The following is a 17,335-nucleotide window of genomic DNA, read 5'->3' on the forward strand; positions in this document are numbered from 1 at the left end:
AACAAACTTTTCGATGAAGACACTCTGGCACCCGAAACTACAAGCTATAAACGGAGACGAGAAGACCTGAAGGACCCGGATTTTGAAATCTCAGAAAGGTTTGTTTTATTCTTAATGTTTACAGTATTCATTTTCTTATCATAGTTGCTGATTTCTGCTGATAAAATCAAAGTCACTACTAACACAATAAAATTCATTTGCAGGATCTCTTCTCCAAATGTTCCTTCTGTGCAGTCGCCGGTCGAACCTCGGGTCAAGGAAGTCAAAGACGGCATCGTTCTCAGGGTCCATGTCCTGGACAGCACTTCAAGCGGTGAGTAAAGAAAGCTCAACAAAAGATGTTTAGCGATTTGCCGTGATCTTGATGTAAATACCATTTTGGTGCAGGCACACATGATGATGTCACATGCTAGAAAACACCAAAATCTTTTTAAACTATTTCTTTTATTTGTCAACGATAACTTAAACTGAATGATTGGGGGGGAACTTTGTATCATACGTTAATAATTTGTTGATTATGTTAGAGTAAAGGCTTTTACAAAGCGATAAAAATATATATTTTTACACTGTTTTACTTGATGATCAAATCATCTTGTGGTCCTCAGTTTCTCCCAAATCTGATCCTGTGCAGCTGGTGTGTCCGACTGGGCTGCAGGAGGTGGAATTCCTTCAGTTGCTCCACCTTTCCTCACCTGACTGCCGATCAAGAGTTAAACATGTATGTGGCCCAGCAAGGCGGGAAAAGGAAACCTCTGAAAGTGACGTCGCTAACCCCGGAGGAAATTGAAAGAAACATGTCAGCAGTGAACACCCCACGCTCTACATCAAACTCGAGGTACAGGAAACCAACGATCAATAAACCTCCGTTTCTACCAATATATTGCTGAAATATCATTTGAAATAGTGATGTTCATTGACTATTGGAAAGAAAATAATGAATTAACACATAAATAACATGTGGAAAAATGTGTTTTTGCTTAGAATAAAGATAGTTGGCAAGCAGAGGGGGAAGCTGAGCCGACGTGCAGCTCTGCCTTGCAGACTCAAACACGCTCCAGGTATTTCTCTCTTATACGACCATTGTTATGAGGTTACTGCCCTTGAGCAAGACACTCAAATTGATAATTCGAATGTGGTCACTTTTGGTGACGTTACATTTTCTCTATCAATTTTGTTTAGATCGTTATCTGGAAGACGGAAGACGAGGCCTGAAAGATCTCCACACACACATTTTTCTTTCAGATTTTATGTGCTGGAAAAAACGGAGAAGCCTTCAGAAAACGGTAAGGCCTCACCAATAGTTTTGCTCTCTCAGCAGAGTTCTTATGTAAACTATATTTTCAAACTGTGTACCTGCTTTCATGTTTAATCAACATTATGTAACGGATGAACAAAGAAACTTCTCTTTTCATCCCTGATTACTCCACTATATTCTCTCATTAAATGTCTCTTTGGTGTGGCAGGCTTCCAGAAGTCTGCGGTGCAGCTGCTCCAGTGTCCCTGCCACATGAACGAGGCAGAATTCATGGACCTGCTGAAGTCCTCCTTCCCTCAGCTGGCTGGTGACGACAAACATTTTGAAATACAAATGCTGGACAAGCAGCAGTGCCTGCAGAAACTCCAGCTAAAGACGCTGAAGCCAGACCAGATCAATGGAGCCATCAGGTCCAGTCAGGGGAAGGAGGAGGTTCTGTACATTAAGCTGAAGGTCAGTCGCTGAAATGTAATGTTTGTGTCAGTAGACGTGTGCTCCGACTTGTTGAGATAAATTGTGAGTGGGAACTACGAAATGGAGTATATGCAGTGACGGCAGTGTGAAGTAAAAAAATAACTATTATTATTTATAATGAAGAAGGAAAAATCTCACATGTTAAAAACACAAGAGAATCAGAATATGAAACTTTTATTACGAGTGTTGTAATAAAATGAATCCTTTAGTACTTTCTTAAAGTGAAAGGAGAAATCTGTGTGAGACAGAATTCTTTATGGTTGGTAGTGGATCAAATACTTCTTTCCCTCAATTAAACGCAAGTAATTTTAATCTTTTTTTTTTTAATTAAAATTTTTGTTTTTTTAAACTAATTTTTGGATATTCTTTCTCTCACTGTTAAAATGAACCTGTTGTTAAACATAAATACCATTAATTTCCCTGTCAGTGGGCAAACATACAAAATCAGTGGGGGATCAAATACTTGTTTCCTCCAATTTAAATAAGATGAAGCAAAATAAGCAATAGAAAAACCAAACCAAGCACCAAGGCAGTTGCAGAGTAACAAATTATCTTGGTAAGAGTGAAAATAATGACATATCACTGCAAAATAAGACCGTTTGACTGTGAAATCAGCTGATGCACTTATTTTTAGTTAGTTTTTCCTAGCATTATGATGCTGTGTTTCTCATGACCTGCTTTAGATGCTCAAAATTAGTAGTGCCTTCATTAATGACACAAAAAACATTTTCAAAACGCTTTCCCTTCAAACAAGATGTTATTGCGTGTTTTATTAGTGTTTCAAATCTGATTTTAACTGTCATTGACTCCTCAGAATGAAGATGATCAGTCAGCAGAGGAGGAAACTGAGCAGTTGTGCATCTCTCCCTTGCAGACCGAAAAACCATCCAGGTATTTAAGATGATGCTTTATTTGAGTTGGAGTTGGAGCCGGTTCGTTGCCTAGTATGTCCTTGTCCAAGTGTCGTTAGTGTATTTATTTTAAAATAATCAATTGTTGCTTTTTAGATCATCCCTGGCCAAGAAACGGAGGTCCCCCAAACCTCCACACACACATTTCTCTTTTACGTTTAGTGTGCTGGAAGATGGTCAAACGGACAAGCCGTCAGAAGACGGTAAGGTGTTATTTTAACAGATCCTGACATCTTTTGGAATTCCCCATTTCACAAGCTCATTTTCGGCCTAAAAATTGACATTGAAAAAGATCAGCCAAAAGACAAAACGCATCAAATGAATATATTTAGATGATACTAAATTAAAAGAATTGACATTGTTTTCTTGTTCATGGTAAGTTATTTGGTAAAACAAGTCATTTTCATCATGAATATTCTTTTTTTATAATCATATTGAACATTTTGCATGTGTCCCTGAAATATTATGGGGTAACTGCCCCATTAAGAAACCCATAGATTTTCTAACTGACATCACTGAGCATTTTCTCTTTCTTTATTGGAGGCTGAAGCAATGGCAAGTTGCAGAGTAAGTTATTACACTAATTCATGTTTTGTGATTTTCATCATATTATTAGCACTGTCAAGCTTAGCATGTCCACTCTGTCATTGTGAAATATCAGTTGATTAAAAAAAAAAACAGTACACGGTCAGCTTGCTAAATGTTGCATGTTACTAATTGAAGGTCAACCTGTGCTCATTAAAGGCTAACATCGGCTAAAAATATAGTGGATAGTCACTGTCCACCCTCTCAGCAAGCCTTTCATGACAGGGTGGACATGGTTCATGACAGGAAGGACATCGTTTTGGGCACATGCTGATAATGTTACACATATTACAACAGCGATTACATACGTTTTATAGTGGTACAGTGTATCAGAAAAGTGAGTACACATTCTGGTTCTTACTCTCAGATCTATTCATGGTCAGGCTCCTCCTTACATCACTGATCTGATCCAGCCTTACACCCCAGCTCGGGCTCTGAGGTCTGTGGATCAGAATCTACTCATGGTTCCTCGCACACTCAGGACCAGAGGAGAGAAATCTTTTCAGGCTGTTGCTCCTCAGCTTTGGAACAATCTTCCTCTCTCTTTGCGCTTGATGGAGTCTACTGACTCCTTTAAGAAACATCTCAAGACGTTTCTATTTGTTCAGGCTTTTCCTTGATTTTCTGGAACTCCTGTGTTGTTCTCAGTATTATCTTGATCTTTAAAGTATATACTTTTTTGAGTATTGTTTTGATTGTTAAAGCGCTTTGTGACCCTGGTCTGGAAAAGCGCTATATAAATAGATATTACTTACTTACTTACTTACTCACATTTCTGCAGATATTTAAGTATATCTTTTCATGGGACACCACTGACAAAATGACACTTTGACACAATGAAAGGTGGTCTGTGTGTTAATTATATATAAGTTTATATATAGCCATTAATATCTTAATCTCTGGCAACAAAAGTGAGCACATCCTTTGGAGAAAGTTTGGAGATGCGTCCAAGTGATCCTTCTGTAATTTTCTTTTGATGGAATGTTGAATGTTTGACTTTCACTGTGCAGAGTTGGCACAGAAGGCCACATTAAAGTCTCATTTGGGTCATCTTTATTTAGTGGCTGCATGCAGGTTGAGTGGATCAAAACCAGTCTCGACTGGTAATTTCCCAATATGTGGGAAAAGGCATTTTTTAAACGTAATCTTCCTGCTTTGTTCTTCGCATTTAAAAGGCCATTCAATGACATTTAACAATGTGTCTACCCTGTTATTTTTTCCTGTTCTATGAAAATAACAAATAATGTCAAATAAGGTCAAAATGTAATTGTCGGAAAGTTTGACCAGATAATTTCGTTGTTGTAATTTATTTAGAAAAGAGTGCAACTATTTTTGAGGAAGTGACTTAATAGTAGAGTTTATATTATAATCTTTATATATTTATAATTATTTATATTTATAATCACTTTGTAATTATTATGTATTTACTCTGCTATTTTGACATTATAGGAGAGGCTGGGCTTCCCTTGCAGCCTTAGAGCAGCCGTCGCTGATGTCTAATGAGTTCTTGCTTGAATTCTAGTGAGAAGATGTCCTGTATCGTCATTAAATGTCTCTTACTTACTTACTTACTTTGGTGTGGCAGGCTTCCAGAACTCTGCGCTGCAGCTGCTCCAGTGTCCCTGCCATATGAACGAAGCAGAATTCATGGACCTGCTGAAGTCCTCCTTCCCTCAGCTGGCTGGTGACGACAAACATTTTGAAATACACAAGCTGGACAAGCAACAGTGCCTGCAGAAACTCCAGCTGAAGACATTGAAGCCAGACAAGATCCATGAAGCCATCGGGTCCAGTCAGGGGAAGGAGGAGGTTCTGTACATTCGGCTGAAGGTCTGTCATGTTTCCAGAGCAACCACATAATCACATGATCACATCTGTATTTCACATTTTTGTTTTCTTTTTATGTTGTCCAGACAGGAGATGCAAAGGATGTAGAAGAGGACGGAGAGAAGGAGAAAGCTGAAAAGTCAAAGAGAAAAAATAGAGGAAGTATCTACTCAAGGTAAAATCTTTGACTTCTCTCAAATGAAAACAATGAAGAGATATGAGGATAAAGAGGTATTGCAGAATAAGCAAGTGCTTTTGCGTCCTATACTGAAAACAAAAGTCAGCCGTTTGCTGTATAATGTATTGTTGTGTGACACAGAGTTCTCTATCTGACACGCTAGGTGGGTCACCGGCTTGTCCAAGATGGTCTAAATTATCAATAATGTGAGTGAAATCTTCCCAAAGAATAATATAGTTAAAAACACAATGACTCCCCTTATTAAATGTGTTTTTTTTAACGTTATCTAGCCCCTCATAATAGATTGAAATTGAACGTGAACAAATTCGGATTCATTTTTATTTAAAAGCAACGTAGTAGCGCATGCAAATATACAGACATTTACCACTGAATAGTGTAGGAATGACGACAATTAAAAAAGGGTTTTTATACAGTGGACCTTCACCACCTCACGGTTCACCTTCTGCAGTCAAGAGATGTTTCAAGATTTTATTTTTTGCTTACAGTCCTAAATAATTAAATGTATGACAATCCTAAGTCTGTGATTATAATTGTAATTCCTACTGTATGAATCAGTCTGTCATGTATTTTGTATCCTGATTGGGATACAAATCTTTTTTTTTACGAACATCATCTGCGCAGAGACACAACTTTATAAAACCTTTGCTGAAAATTATGATGTTCCTGACCATGATGTAGATGTAGATGCAGAGGCAGGACCATCCAGTTCTTCTACCACAGGACCAATCCCATTTATTGCCAGCAAGGCCTGGTTTGACAAATTTCAGAAGCGCTTTGGACTTAAGAGCGTTTGTCTGCATGAAGAAGCTGTCTTTGCAAAATCAGATGGAGATGAGGAATACGTTAACAAAAAACTAAAAGCCAACATGGAGGAGTTTTTGGGAAACAACTGCCTTTTCACATCTTAATAATGAAGGACTAGACAAAGCCCCTGGATTGAAGTCCTAAAAATACTCACCGTGGTGTGTAAATGCTGCAAGTACTACAAGAACAAAAATGTGTTGCCTTTATAATGGATATACAATGATAGATACTGGATGACAAAATTCTCACTTAGGGCTGGTTCCAGTGGTGTGTTATCCTGGAGGTGATGTGCCATTAGGGAGAGAAAGGTGGCCTAAATTTTAAAATGCTTCTGCTCATGGAAAACGCAGGAGGCCAAGCTGTGGATTTGTCGTTTGGTGTGCAAATAGAATGTCTGCCATACACCACATCACCGATTCAGTTACGTGGCATCTGTTCTTTCAAAGCTCCCTACATCTGCGATGCTGTGCAACATCTTTTGAGGCTGTGGACTAGGACTAAGACAGCTTGTGCGACCTCTGCCCAAGGAAGTTTAGCCTTAAACAACAGTTGGAGTTTCACCGCAGGCAGCATTCGAGGAAAGTTGAGTCCCAGTGCATCATCTGCATGAAGGTTTTCTTTGAAAAAAGGTCCCTGAAGATTCACAGACTTACTCATTTCTCTGAGAGGCAGTATGGCTGTGATATCTGTGGGAAGCACTTCAAACTTCCAGGAACACTGAAATCCCACAAAAAAAACCACACTGAGCGAGAGCTGCCCTTCATGTGCCACATCTGCCCCAATACCTTTGTAGAAAGCTCCAGCCTTAACGCCCACATAAAAGTCCACAATGAAGAGCGACCGTTCGTCTGCCCGATCTGCAACAAAAACTTCAGGACTAACGCCTTGCTCAAGTCTCACCAGGTTGCACACAATAACAAGAGGCCTTTTAGTTGCTTAGATTGTGGATTGCGTTTTAAACTCAACTGCAACCTTAAAGAACACATGAAGACGCACAGCGATGTTAAGGAGTTAGTTTGCAATGTAACATGAAACATCACCTGATTGTTCACATGAGGACACACGACGGTGAGCGGCCGTTCAAATGCAAACTGTGCGACAGAACGTTTATGCAAAGTCACTGTCTGAAGACGCGTATGAAGACGCACAACACCGATCAGGTCAAAGGTAATGCAGGAAATGTTTCGCCAGACCTAACTCAGACCAATTTAACTGGATGATTGTGCGGGAAATTAAGATCTGGACCGTTTTGCGTTTTGTTGGACCAAAACTCAGATCCCTTGAAGATCTTCACTGTTTAACAAACCCTCTAATTTCTACAACCTGATAGAAATCACTCACGCAGCTAGTTATGGTTACTTCTTGTTGTTGATATATAATAATAATAATAACTATATTCATATTTTCTTTACATTTTCAAGGCCAATCACGATCGCCTATTAGCTGAATGTGTAAAGTTTATTTTGGGGATATTGCTGTAATGTGGAGAGAACTATCTGTGCACCTCTAGTTTAAAGTGACACTGATGTTTGATTGGAGTTATTTGTCTATTTTTGTTTTGTTTAGAGTTTCTTATGTGTGTTTTCAAAAATATTTTTAAAATATTACAAAATGTATATATATAAAGACCGTTTAATCGAACATGGACCTCAAGTTTAACAAAAAGATTAGAGCAGTGAACAACATTGTGGTCCTTGTTGCAGTTTTGTTAACCATGTGCACTTAATGCTGCCTGTTAAAATAAAGTAGTATGTTTAGGTATTACATCAAAGAGGCACAGAGGTAGGATCGGCTGCCGGACTTTGAGCCATCAAAGCCTAAAGAAATAATTTCTAATGGTGTTGATGTGCTGCATCAAGATTCAGGATCAGCTTTATTCGCCAGTACATATTGCTATACATACATTTACAATTTTTTTTGTGACTGTGGACGTCTAAGGACTTGACTTGGACCAACACAGGAGTCTTAGAAAACCAAGGAAAAGCCTGCACGAATAAACAAAATAGTCTCTTCCTGTCCTGCTGTGTTGCTGCTGCGAACCACACGGTAATTTGTGGTCCTTGTTGCAGTTTTGTTAACCATGTGCACTTAATGCTGCCTGTTAAAATAAAGTAGTATGTTTATGTATTACATCCTTTTTGTTATGATTTATTATTTTGTAACGTTTCATTTTTCTGACCTAAAATGTGTGCCATGGCTCAAAATAGGGCAATTTAAGGATTCTTCTACATGCTTGCTCTACTCTCTATAGGCTGTTGCTATGAGTTACCTCAAGGCTCAGCCTCACCAGTCTTCTGCTGCGACTTTGAGTCTGATTCTATTGAGTTGCGATTTCTCCGTAGAATAAACATGTGACGCGTATACAGTGTATCTTTTTTATCCTATTGTCTCTTACTCGAGTAATGTTCTGTCTATCTGCTGTGAGCTTCTTTGAGCCGTGAACAGCTCGACTTGGATCACTGAAGCGTTGGATTGGTAGACTGCAGTCACAGATCGGCTCACGGCTGTTAAGGTTTTTGGTGACATCACAGCCCAGGAGCTCATGTGGGCGTTCAAGTTTTCCTCCTGCTGTGTCTTCACATTCTTGAAATAAAATTAAAACGTAGTGCATGGTTGTAGTGTTTTCTTTTAATGTTCCTTAGGCCTAAGAGAAGTTCACTGGCCTATTTGGTTTTTGACCACTCTGTCTGAGAGGAGTCCTTCTGCAGATCCCTGTGGATCTGCTTGTCATTTACATGATGAGTGGGCTTTGTCTGTAATCGGTCTGTCACAGACGTGTTTTCAAGTAGGGATAATCACCAGCTATTGATTATGTTTCGTTAATGGGTGTTTTTCTGGGAGTATATTTATCTCACTGCTCTCACATTGTGTAAGTCATAGCGACTGCCTGAAGAAGGCAGTATAGGCATGAAATGTAGAATCCCCAGGTTATCATATAACTATGGTTCTTGAAGAATAACATTTTGAGGGAGGTGCTGCCTACTGCTCTGTGCTGGTTGCTAGTGAATTATTCTTTCTCAGTGATAGGGCAGAGCCTTGAGGTAACCCATAGTGACAGCCTGTAGAGGACATTGCACACATTCTCACAGTCGATAACCTGGGGATTAGAGATTATGTTGCATTTCATTCAGATGGAGGACACACGGCCATTTAATGATTACAGTCCTAAACATCTTCTAACGATATTAGACTTATAGGGAATAAATAGTAATATCTTTGCAATATTAATCATAGGAGCTCAGACCGTTGATAATGACAAGCAGGACTGTCATGACATTGCTTTCATTCTAAATTTCCTGATACACTTACGAAATTGCTCACCTTGGACAGTTTGAAATTTACAATTTTCTTTGTATGACCACATTAGGTATAGTAAGGAGGTAGCAGAGTTTGAGGACAAAGAGGCACAGAGGTAGGATCGGCTGCCGGACTTTGAGCCCTCAAAGCCTAAAAAAATAATTTCTAATGGTGTTGAAGTGCTGCATCAAGATTCAGGATCAACTTTATTCGCCAGTACATATTGCTATACATACATAGAATTTTTTTGTGACTGTGGACGTCTAAGGGCTTGACTTGACTTTTTTTGGGATTAAAAAAAGTAAGGAGGTAGATAAAATGTATACAAAAAAAGTGAGGAGAAATAAATAAAAAAATAAACACATTAAGTATGTAATTTATACATACCAGTCTCACCTGCGGCCTCCTGCCTGCCAGGGAGCTGGTGATCCACTGACAAATGGAGTCAGACACGTTCAGTTTCGGGTATGAAGTTGTCGATCGCCGAGCTAGAGTCCACAAACAGGATGTCATCCAATGACCCGTTGACATGATAGGCAAACTGCAGAGGGTTCAGCAGGGGTCCTGTTGCAGTCCTCGGGTGAGTCAACACTCATCTCTCGAAGGACTGCATGACGTCAGGGCCACCGATCTGTTGTCATTAAATCCGGTTTCTTTGGAACCTGGATCATGGTGGAGTGCTTGAAGATGTAGGGGACTTCACACTATTCCAGGGAAGTGTGTCAGAAGCACAGGCTTTGAGGCAGGGGCGTGACACTCTTTCATGGCCCAGTGCCTTTACTGTTCTTCTGTCTGTGGAACATTCTGGTCACCTCCTCTACAGTTACTGTGAATGGGACGAGGTGGCTGGAGTGGGGGAAAGTCCGAAGACTGACGGGGGATGATGGTGGGGTAGTGTGGGCTGTTAGAGGTGTACTTTTGTCCTTTTCAAACAGGAAGTATTGGGTGTTGAAATTGTTGGCCAGGTCTTTGTTGGTCTCAGAGGTTTTTCCACACTGAAGCAGGATTGGATGCAAATTTGTTCTCCAACTTATTTGAGTAGCACCTATTGGCTGCTCTGATATCCCTCTTCAGTGTGTTCCTGGCCTGCTTGTAAATGGTCCTGGTACCCTTCGAACCAGCCTGCTTCAATTTAGTGAAGCAGGCTTTCAAGTCTCGGTGTCAAACGTCCCATTTCTGGTTCCTCCTCACAGAGGAAGCTGTTTGTGCTGCCAACCACACCCTGCCCCAGCTGCTGTCTTTCCAAGCTGCCTACATTCCCTCCAGCGGTCACCAGCCTATCTCTGGTTTTCAACTGATCTGTTCTCGGGAGTCACTGTTTTTCTCAGATTAAAGTGTTTTTTAAGTGCATCAGTTGATGCACCTGAACACATTGTCAGTCATTTAACTAAAACTAAGACACTAAAAGACTGCAATGCAAAGATGACGACAGACTGAGAGATAAGAGGGTGAGATGGGATGAGGGAACCGTACGGTAGTTTCCAAATTCATTTCTTCTTTTTGCAACAACAGGTATCTTGAGGACGCAGCAGAGTTTGAGGAAAGCCAGGAGGACCAGCAGCTGGACTTTATGCCCCCGAAGGCCAAACAAAAAAAAAGTATTGACATGCTGCATCAGTGTAAGGTGTGCGGAGTCCGGTACAGAAGGCGGAGCAGCCTGATCAAACATGCCTGGACACACTTAAAAGAACTTAACAACAGCTGCGGCATTTGTGGAGAGAATTTTAAATCCACAGTGGAGCAGACACTACACATGGAGTCGCACCAGAAACCTTACTTCTGTGACGTCTGTGGGAAAGCTTTCGTGCAGAAGAAAGCTCTCCAAATTCACAGTCACCAGCACTCTGACCAGCTGCCCTTCAAGTGTGACGTCTGCCACAAAGGCTTCATAACGGCCCAAAAAAGACCCACACTGAGCGAGAGCGGACCTTCATGTGCCACATCTGCCCCAAGACCTTTGCGGAACGCTCCGGCCTAAATTCCCACATGAATGTCCACAGTGAAGAGCGACCGTTTGTCTGCCCGATTTGCAGCAGAAACTTCACTACTAATGCCTTGCTAAAGTCTCATCAGGTTAGACACAGTAACGAGAGGCGCTTCGTATGCTCAGACTGCGGGATGCGCTTTAAACGCAAAGTGGACCTTAAAAAACACATGCGGACACACGGCGAAGTTGTCAAGCAATTTGTCTGCGATGTATGTGGAAAAGTATGCGGCAGGAAAGATCACCTGATTGTTCACATGAGGATACACAACGGTGAGCGGCCGTTTAAATGTGACCTGTGCGACAAAGCATTTACGCAAAGTCACTGTCTAAAGACGCATATGAAGACGCACAAAACCGATCAGGTCAAAGGCAATGAAGGAAATGTTTTGCCAGACTCAACCAAGACCATTTTAGCGACATATAATCCAGATATCTGTGATGAAGTTGTAACTGGATGATCATGCAGGAAATTGAAGATCTGGACTGGACTAGCGAAGTGACAAATTGATGTTCGGAATTAGAAATCCCAACTCAAAGAGATCGTTGCTACTCTCTTATTGAAATTAAAAGTGTAGATTAAGGCGTTGATGCCTTGAACAGGAGACAATGATGAAGCTAGATTGAAGAAGATGGTATTCTGTAAAAATACGTGGATATATATATGTATCCACTGCTTTTGAGTTTTAAAATGACAAGGATTCTTTGTTTTGCTTCTTCCACCTAGTTTCAAAATGTTCTTCACATGTACTTTTTGAGACATTTCTGTTTGGGTTTCATGCAGTTTGATTTTTCTTACCTAAAATTTGGCTTAAAGTGTTTTTTCATGATCTAAATAAACTTACTCTGTGAAGCTTCCGATTTACATCCATGCTGTAATTTTTTTTAACACTGTATTATTCCAACTAATTTACCTGGTCTTTATACTATGTTGTGTTGATATCGAGAATAGGTGGTGAAAATACAAAATGCACCATAATCCAAAGCCAGAGGGTCTATCCAACATTTTTCTTTCCCACAGACGTCAAATGGCCATACATATTTAAATGATTCAAATCTGTAAGACCTTCTTGCAAAACTTTAATTCTAGAGAATGAGTAGTTGTGTTTACCATATTATTTATTAGAGCAGTTTTAAAATTCCTAGAGGCAGCTCCAACATCCCAGATTCTTTGGGTCCTTGAGTTATCAGTGATGAGAGGCAGGACCGATTAGGGATTTCTCATCCCGGAGGTTAAGAGCTACTTTAGAGAGAAAGGCCTCGATTGTTAAAGGGCAAATAATGTGAAAACTTCATTGTCACTAACATACTTACAGAGATGATGCATCTGGTTATTAATCCCATCTCCAGTGCCAGTCAGATGTTACCTGATGTCAGGTCTGCGATAAAGCGTGGTTCAATGTACTTTCTCAGGGTTGTTATTTCAGCTTGTGAGGATTTAGCCATAAGTATTGGCCAGTTCCAACCACAACACAAAGGGATCTCCCTCTTCTCTGTTAACTAGCTGCTTAGTGAAACTAAAAGGCAATGAAGAAGGCCATCCTGCCTTCTGTGCCAGTCTGCTCCCCGTAATGTTAACTATTTCCTACAAATACCTCGCAACTCTGCCAAAGGTGAGCATCTGCTGGATTTTGAGGATCTTGTTGCCCTTTGTTTTTTTGCTAAACGTGTTCTTAGCTGGTTTCTTTGCCTTTTCAAACACTTCATCCTCGGCCTGGTGGATCTTGAGGGGCCGGCTGTTCTTGCAGGTTTTCCTGCACCTGAACAACGCAGTCATAGTCATTTTTCGCATTGCATTTGGTAAGTCCGATGAGGCTCCTGCCCCCCTCTCGTGCACCCCACGGAGTATACTTCCATTATATTATCTGTAGCTTTGAAAAAGGTTCCTCCTCACAGAGTTAGCTGTTTGGGTTGCCAACCACCCACCGCCACGGTGCTATTCCTGGTTGTCAACTGATCTGTTCTTGGGGGTCACTGTTTTTCTCAGATTAAAGTGGGTTTTAAATGCATCAACTGATGCACCTGAACACATCGTCAGTCATGTAACTAAAACTAAAAATCTTAAATGACTGCAACTCAAAGATGACGACAGAATGAGAGATAACGGCATGAGATGGGATGATGGAACTGATGGTCATTTCTATATTAATGTCCTCCTTTTGCCACGACAGGTATCTTAAGGACGCAGCAGAGTTTGAGGAAGGGCAGGAGGACCAGCAGCTGGACTTCAAGCCCTCAAAGGCCAAACGAAAAAAGTCTGAAAGTGTGTATGTTCTGCATCAGTGTAAGGTGTGCGGAATCCAGTACAGAAGCCGGAGCAGCTTTATCAAACACGCCTGGACACACTTGAACGAACCTAACAACAGCTGCGGCATTTGTGGAGAGAATTTTAAATCCACAGTGGAGCAGACACTACACATGGAGTCGCACCAGAAACCTTACTTCTGTGACGTCTGTGGGAAAGCTTTCGTAACTCTTAAAAGGATGAAGGTTCACAGCTCGACCCACGTGGCGGAGAAACATCAGTGCGACCTCTGCCCAAGGAAGTTTAGCAATAAAGGGCATTTGGAGTTTCACCGCAAGCAGCACTCAAAGAAGGTGGAGTCCCAGTGCCTCATCTGCATGAAGTTCTTCTTCGACAAACGGACCCTGATACGACACAGAGTCACGCATTTCTCTGAGAGGCAGTATGGCAAAAAGACCCACACTGAGAGAGAGCGCACCTTCATGTGCCACATCTGCCCCAAGACCTTTGCGGAACGCTCCGGCCTAAATTCCCACATCAATGTCCACAGTGAAGAGCGACCGTTCGTCTGCCCGATTTGCAGCAGAAACTTCACTACTAATGCCTTGCTAAAGTCTCACCAGGTTGCACACAGTAACGAGAGGCGCTTCGTATGCTCAGACTGCGGGATGCGCTTTAAACGCAGAGGGCACCTTATATATATCTATAGATGGATGGATGGATGCATAAAACTGTTCTGATCCCTCCTTTTGGAAACTGTTTATAATGACAAACTTACCAACCTCCAAAAATAACCTTCTGTTTCATTACCTGTTTATTATTTTATTTAAAAATATATATTTTTGTTCAATTCCTCTGTTTTGTGTTTTTTATTGTTTTTATCTATTTCTGATCCTTGTGTGCGTTTGCAAAAGAATATTAAAATTCATACATTCATACACACAGTTGAAATAAACATACATCCAGGGAGTGTTTAAAACATCAGAGACTTCAAGTTTAATAAATACATTAGTACATTGATTTTCAACCGAACTTGTTTGATGTTAGATAATAATTTGCAACAGTTACATACCATGTACATTTTGTGACATTTCAGTCTGACTTTCTAAATTATGTATATTTTTGTTATGGACTAACAGCAGGAACCATGTTCAGTCAAAAGGATGAATATTGAAACGTCTTTCTGTCCCACAGAGCTCACACGGCCATAAATATTTACATGATTTATATCTGAAACACCTTCTAACAAAACAAGAGTTTTAGTAAATACATTTTTTTCTTCACCATATTTTTGAGAGCCTTGCTAAACATCCTCAGGGAAGCTCCAACATCCCATGTTCCTCCAACACACTGTGGGTCCTCGAGTGCACCAGCGCCAGAGCGTCAATAATAACACGCAAGACCGGCACCGCCTCGCTCTCCTTCTGGACACACACGAGTTGCATGAAGTACTTCCTGTCCGGCAGCGCGTGGAAGACCAACTCCGCGGCTTGGCGGAGCATCCAGGGATGGTGTGGCGCCAGTGCCACCTGGTAGGCATCTCTGAGGGACGTCAGAAAACAACATTCAGCATCAAACCATTCTGAAAGTTGTGAGAAACAGACAAAGGGATAAGGATCGAACTGACCCTCTCAGTATTAGTAGCTTTCAAGTTTGACGCTAACAAGGAAAAGAGACGGGAGTTCGACTGGCAAATGTGCTCTAGAGAATCTTAGTAATGGTGGACTTAAGGCATCTCTGGACTCCTCGGCTACATCATCTCCCACCACCAACATCTATATTTCCCAGAAGGCTCAGTTGTGTACCGGCCTGGAGATTTCTTTGGAGCACCACCCGATAAAACCTCTAGTTACAGGCATCAGTCTTTCCAACAAGGGGAGATGTTTAATTGGACGCCGGTATGGATGGTACCTGCACAGCTCTCCTGGAGTTTTGTATCGTCCCTCGGCGTCCGGTGGCTGCGTCAGACCCTCCAGCATCAGTTTCAGCCACAGCAGCGATCGATGCAGACGCAGCAAGGTACGGCAGCCCGAGTCGGAGCGCCAAGAAAAGTTGACCAGACCAGCCTTGAGTTCCGCCTTCACCATGGACCGGACTGAATGATACATCTATGCAGAGAAAAAGCTCTATTTGAACACCAGGCTTGGATGGATTTTAGATATAGATATATTGTTTGTCTAGTTTTCTCACCCCGGAGTCCAGTCCGAAGGAGGCTATAGTTTGGTGCCCACGAGGACTATGTTTCCCATGAGTCTCGGCTGCATGTTTCAGAGAAAGTTCTCGTATAAGGGTAACTTTTTCCGTCACCTTATTCGAGAAGAATCCCACCACTGTCCCGAGGGACTCCATAAAACTGCAGAGAGGAGGAATGTGGATGTCTTTAGGAAGTCGGTGTCAACAAAAAGTGTGAGGTACCTGATGAGCTGATCCCAGCTCTGTAGATAGGGACCCATGAGAATGTCGTCTCTTTCCGACATGCTGGATTTTAGGAACAGCAGCAGTTTGGATGCTTGAAAAGTTTGACCAGGGCACTCCTTGATGATGCGGGAAGAAATGTCTGGCGCGGCAAAATCTTTAGGAGGAAAAATATTTTTGTTCTACAAGAAAAAATGTTGTCAATCAGTTTATATAGATTTAGATTTTTCCAATTCTTAGTCCCTCAAGGAGAAATATTTGAAAATGTTGTTTTACTGAAGGCTTCTTATTAATTAAAGAAAGAAAGGTTTGAATAAATCTACTTATGAGAACCTTTCTGAGGTGATTGCAACACAAGTGTGATGACCCGACTGGAGTTTGATTCCTCTTATGAACAGATATTGAGCAACTGAAATCTGGGAAGGGTGTTGGACTTTAGGTGCACCTTAACTCCTAATGTAATCTTGAATGTCAACCATTTAGTTCTAATCACAACCATTAGACTTAAGGTCAGTGGTTGCTTTTACAAGTCCTCCACCTGCCCTTCTTGATCACCTTATCCGGTCACACCTATCACTCCGAAATCCTCATTTATCATAACCATCCAACCAGCAGAGTCTCTCCTCTCCATGGGTCCAAACCATCTGTGCTTTCTAACTTTAGGGGTCACTCTCTGCTCCAATGACAACTCTAGGATATTCATCTGTGAAACTATGCTTCAGATCAGTCTGTCTGTCACTCCTTGTCGTTCTCACAAATGCATTCTTTGAAAAATAGTTGTGCTTCTTAAAAAAGAATCCAACAAAAAGGCATTTTTGACACAAATAATTGTATTCAATATATTTTTAATAAACTAGTTTCCTATTGTTGGCTGAAACATAGAATCTGGAAGATACTGGATAAACCTTCCCTTCTGTAACCAAGTTGCTACTGAAGTACTTACGTCTTTGTGGCTGGAAGTACGACACGGACGTCCAGGATGACCACACTTTCCCACTTCTTCCTGAGCTGAGGAAAAGCCAGCAGTTGAGACTTTCACATAAATTGTAATTCTCTGCCTTCAGATCAATGAAAACGTGACAATAACGTTTGTCAAGTGGTGCCGGTACAACAGGAAATGGAATGTTTGAGGACGCAGAGAGCCAGCGTGGCCGACCTGTTGAAGTGACTCACGTAGCCAGACGGCGCTGAGGAAGAGGAGAAAAGCCAACATGGCAGACAGCAGAAGGTATCGCCGCGCAAACGTCCGTCTGAAGATCATCTTGTCTTCAGTGAAACAAACATCCGGAGCTAAACAACACGCCCGTCATCGAGCCTCTGCCATGGCTGCACTGCAACG

General features: G+C 41.3%; 2 protein-coding genes across 2 annotated transcripts; one reads left to right on the forward strand and one right to left on the reverse strand.

The window, feature by feature from the left end:
• Positions 1 to 795: 795 nt before the first annotated feature.
• LOC148082074 (uncharacterized) lies at positions 796 to 14,815 on the forward strand. Its single transcript, XM_087790180.1, has 10 exons — positions 796 to 835; positions 982 to 1,058; positions 1,180 to 1,283; positions 1,464 to 1,708; positions 2,544 to 2,620; positions 2,737 to 2,843; positions 4,811 to 5,055; positions 5,139 to 5,227; positions 13,508 to 14,269; positions 14,776 to 14,815. Exons 4-10 carry the CDS (start codon positions 1,508 to 1,510, stop codon positions 14,813 to 14,815), a joined length of 1,521 nt encoding a protein of 506 aa, XP_087646306.1. The 5' UTR covers positions 796 to 835; positions 982 to 1,058; positions 1,180 to 1,283; positions 1,464 to 1,507.
• Positions 14,658 to 17,257, reverse strand: gltpd2a (glycolipid transfer protein domain containing 2a). Its single transcript, XM_087788115.1, has 6 exons — positions 17,170 to 17,257; positions 16,940 to 17,004; positions 15,997 to 16,178; positions 15,772 to 15,934; positions 15,493 to 15,689; positions 14,658 to 15,123 (listed from the first exon to the last, which is right to left on the reverse strand). The coding sequence occupies exons 1-6, from the start codon at positions 17,255 to 17,257 to the stop codon at positions 14,895 to 14,897; spliced, it is 924 nt and encodes a 307-aa protein (XP_087644241.1). The 3' UTR covers positions 14,658 to 14,894.
• Between the last annotated feature and the right edge of the window lie 78 nt (positions 17,258 to 17,335).

This window comes from Callionymus lyra, chromosome 4 (genome assembly GCF_982586985.1).
Source record: "Callionymus lyra chromosome 4, fCalLyr1.hap1.1, whole genome shotgun sequence".
In the NCBI taxonomy this organism is placed as follows: Eukaryota; Metazoa; Chordata; class Actinopteri; order Syngnathiformes; family Callionymidae; genus Callionymus; species Callionymus lyra.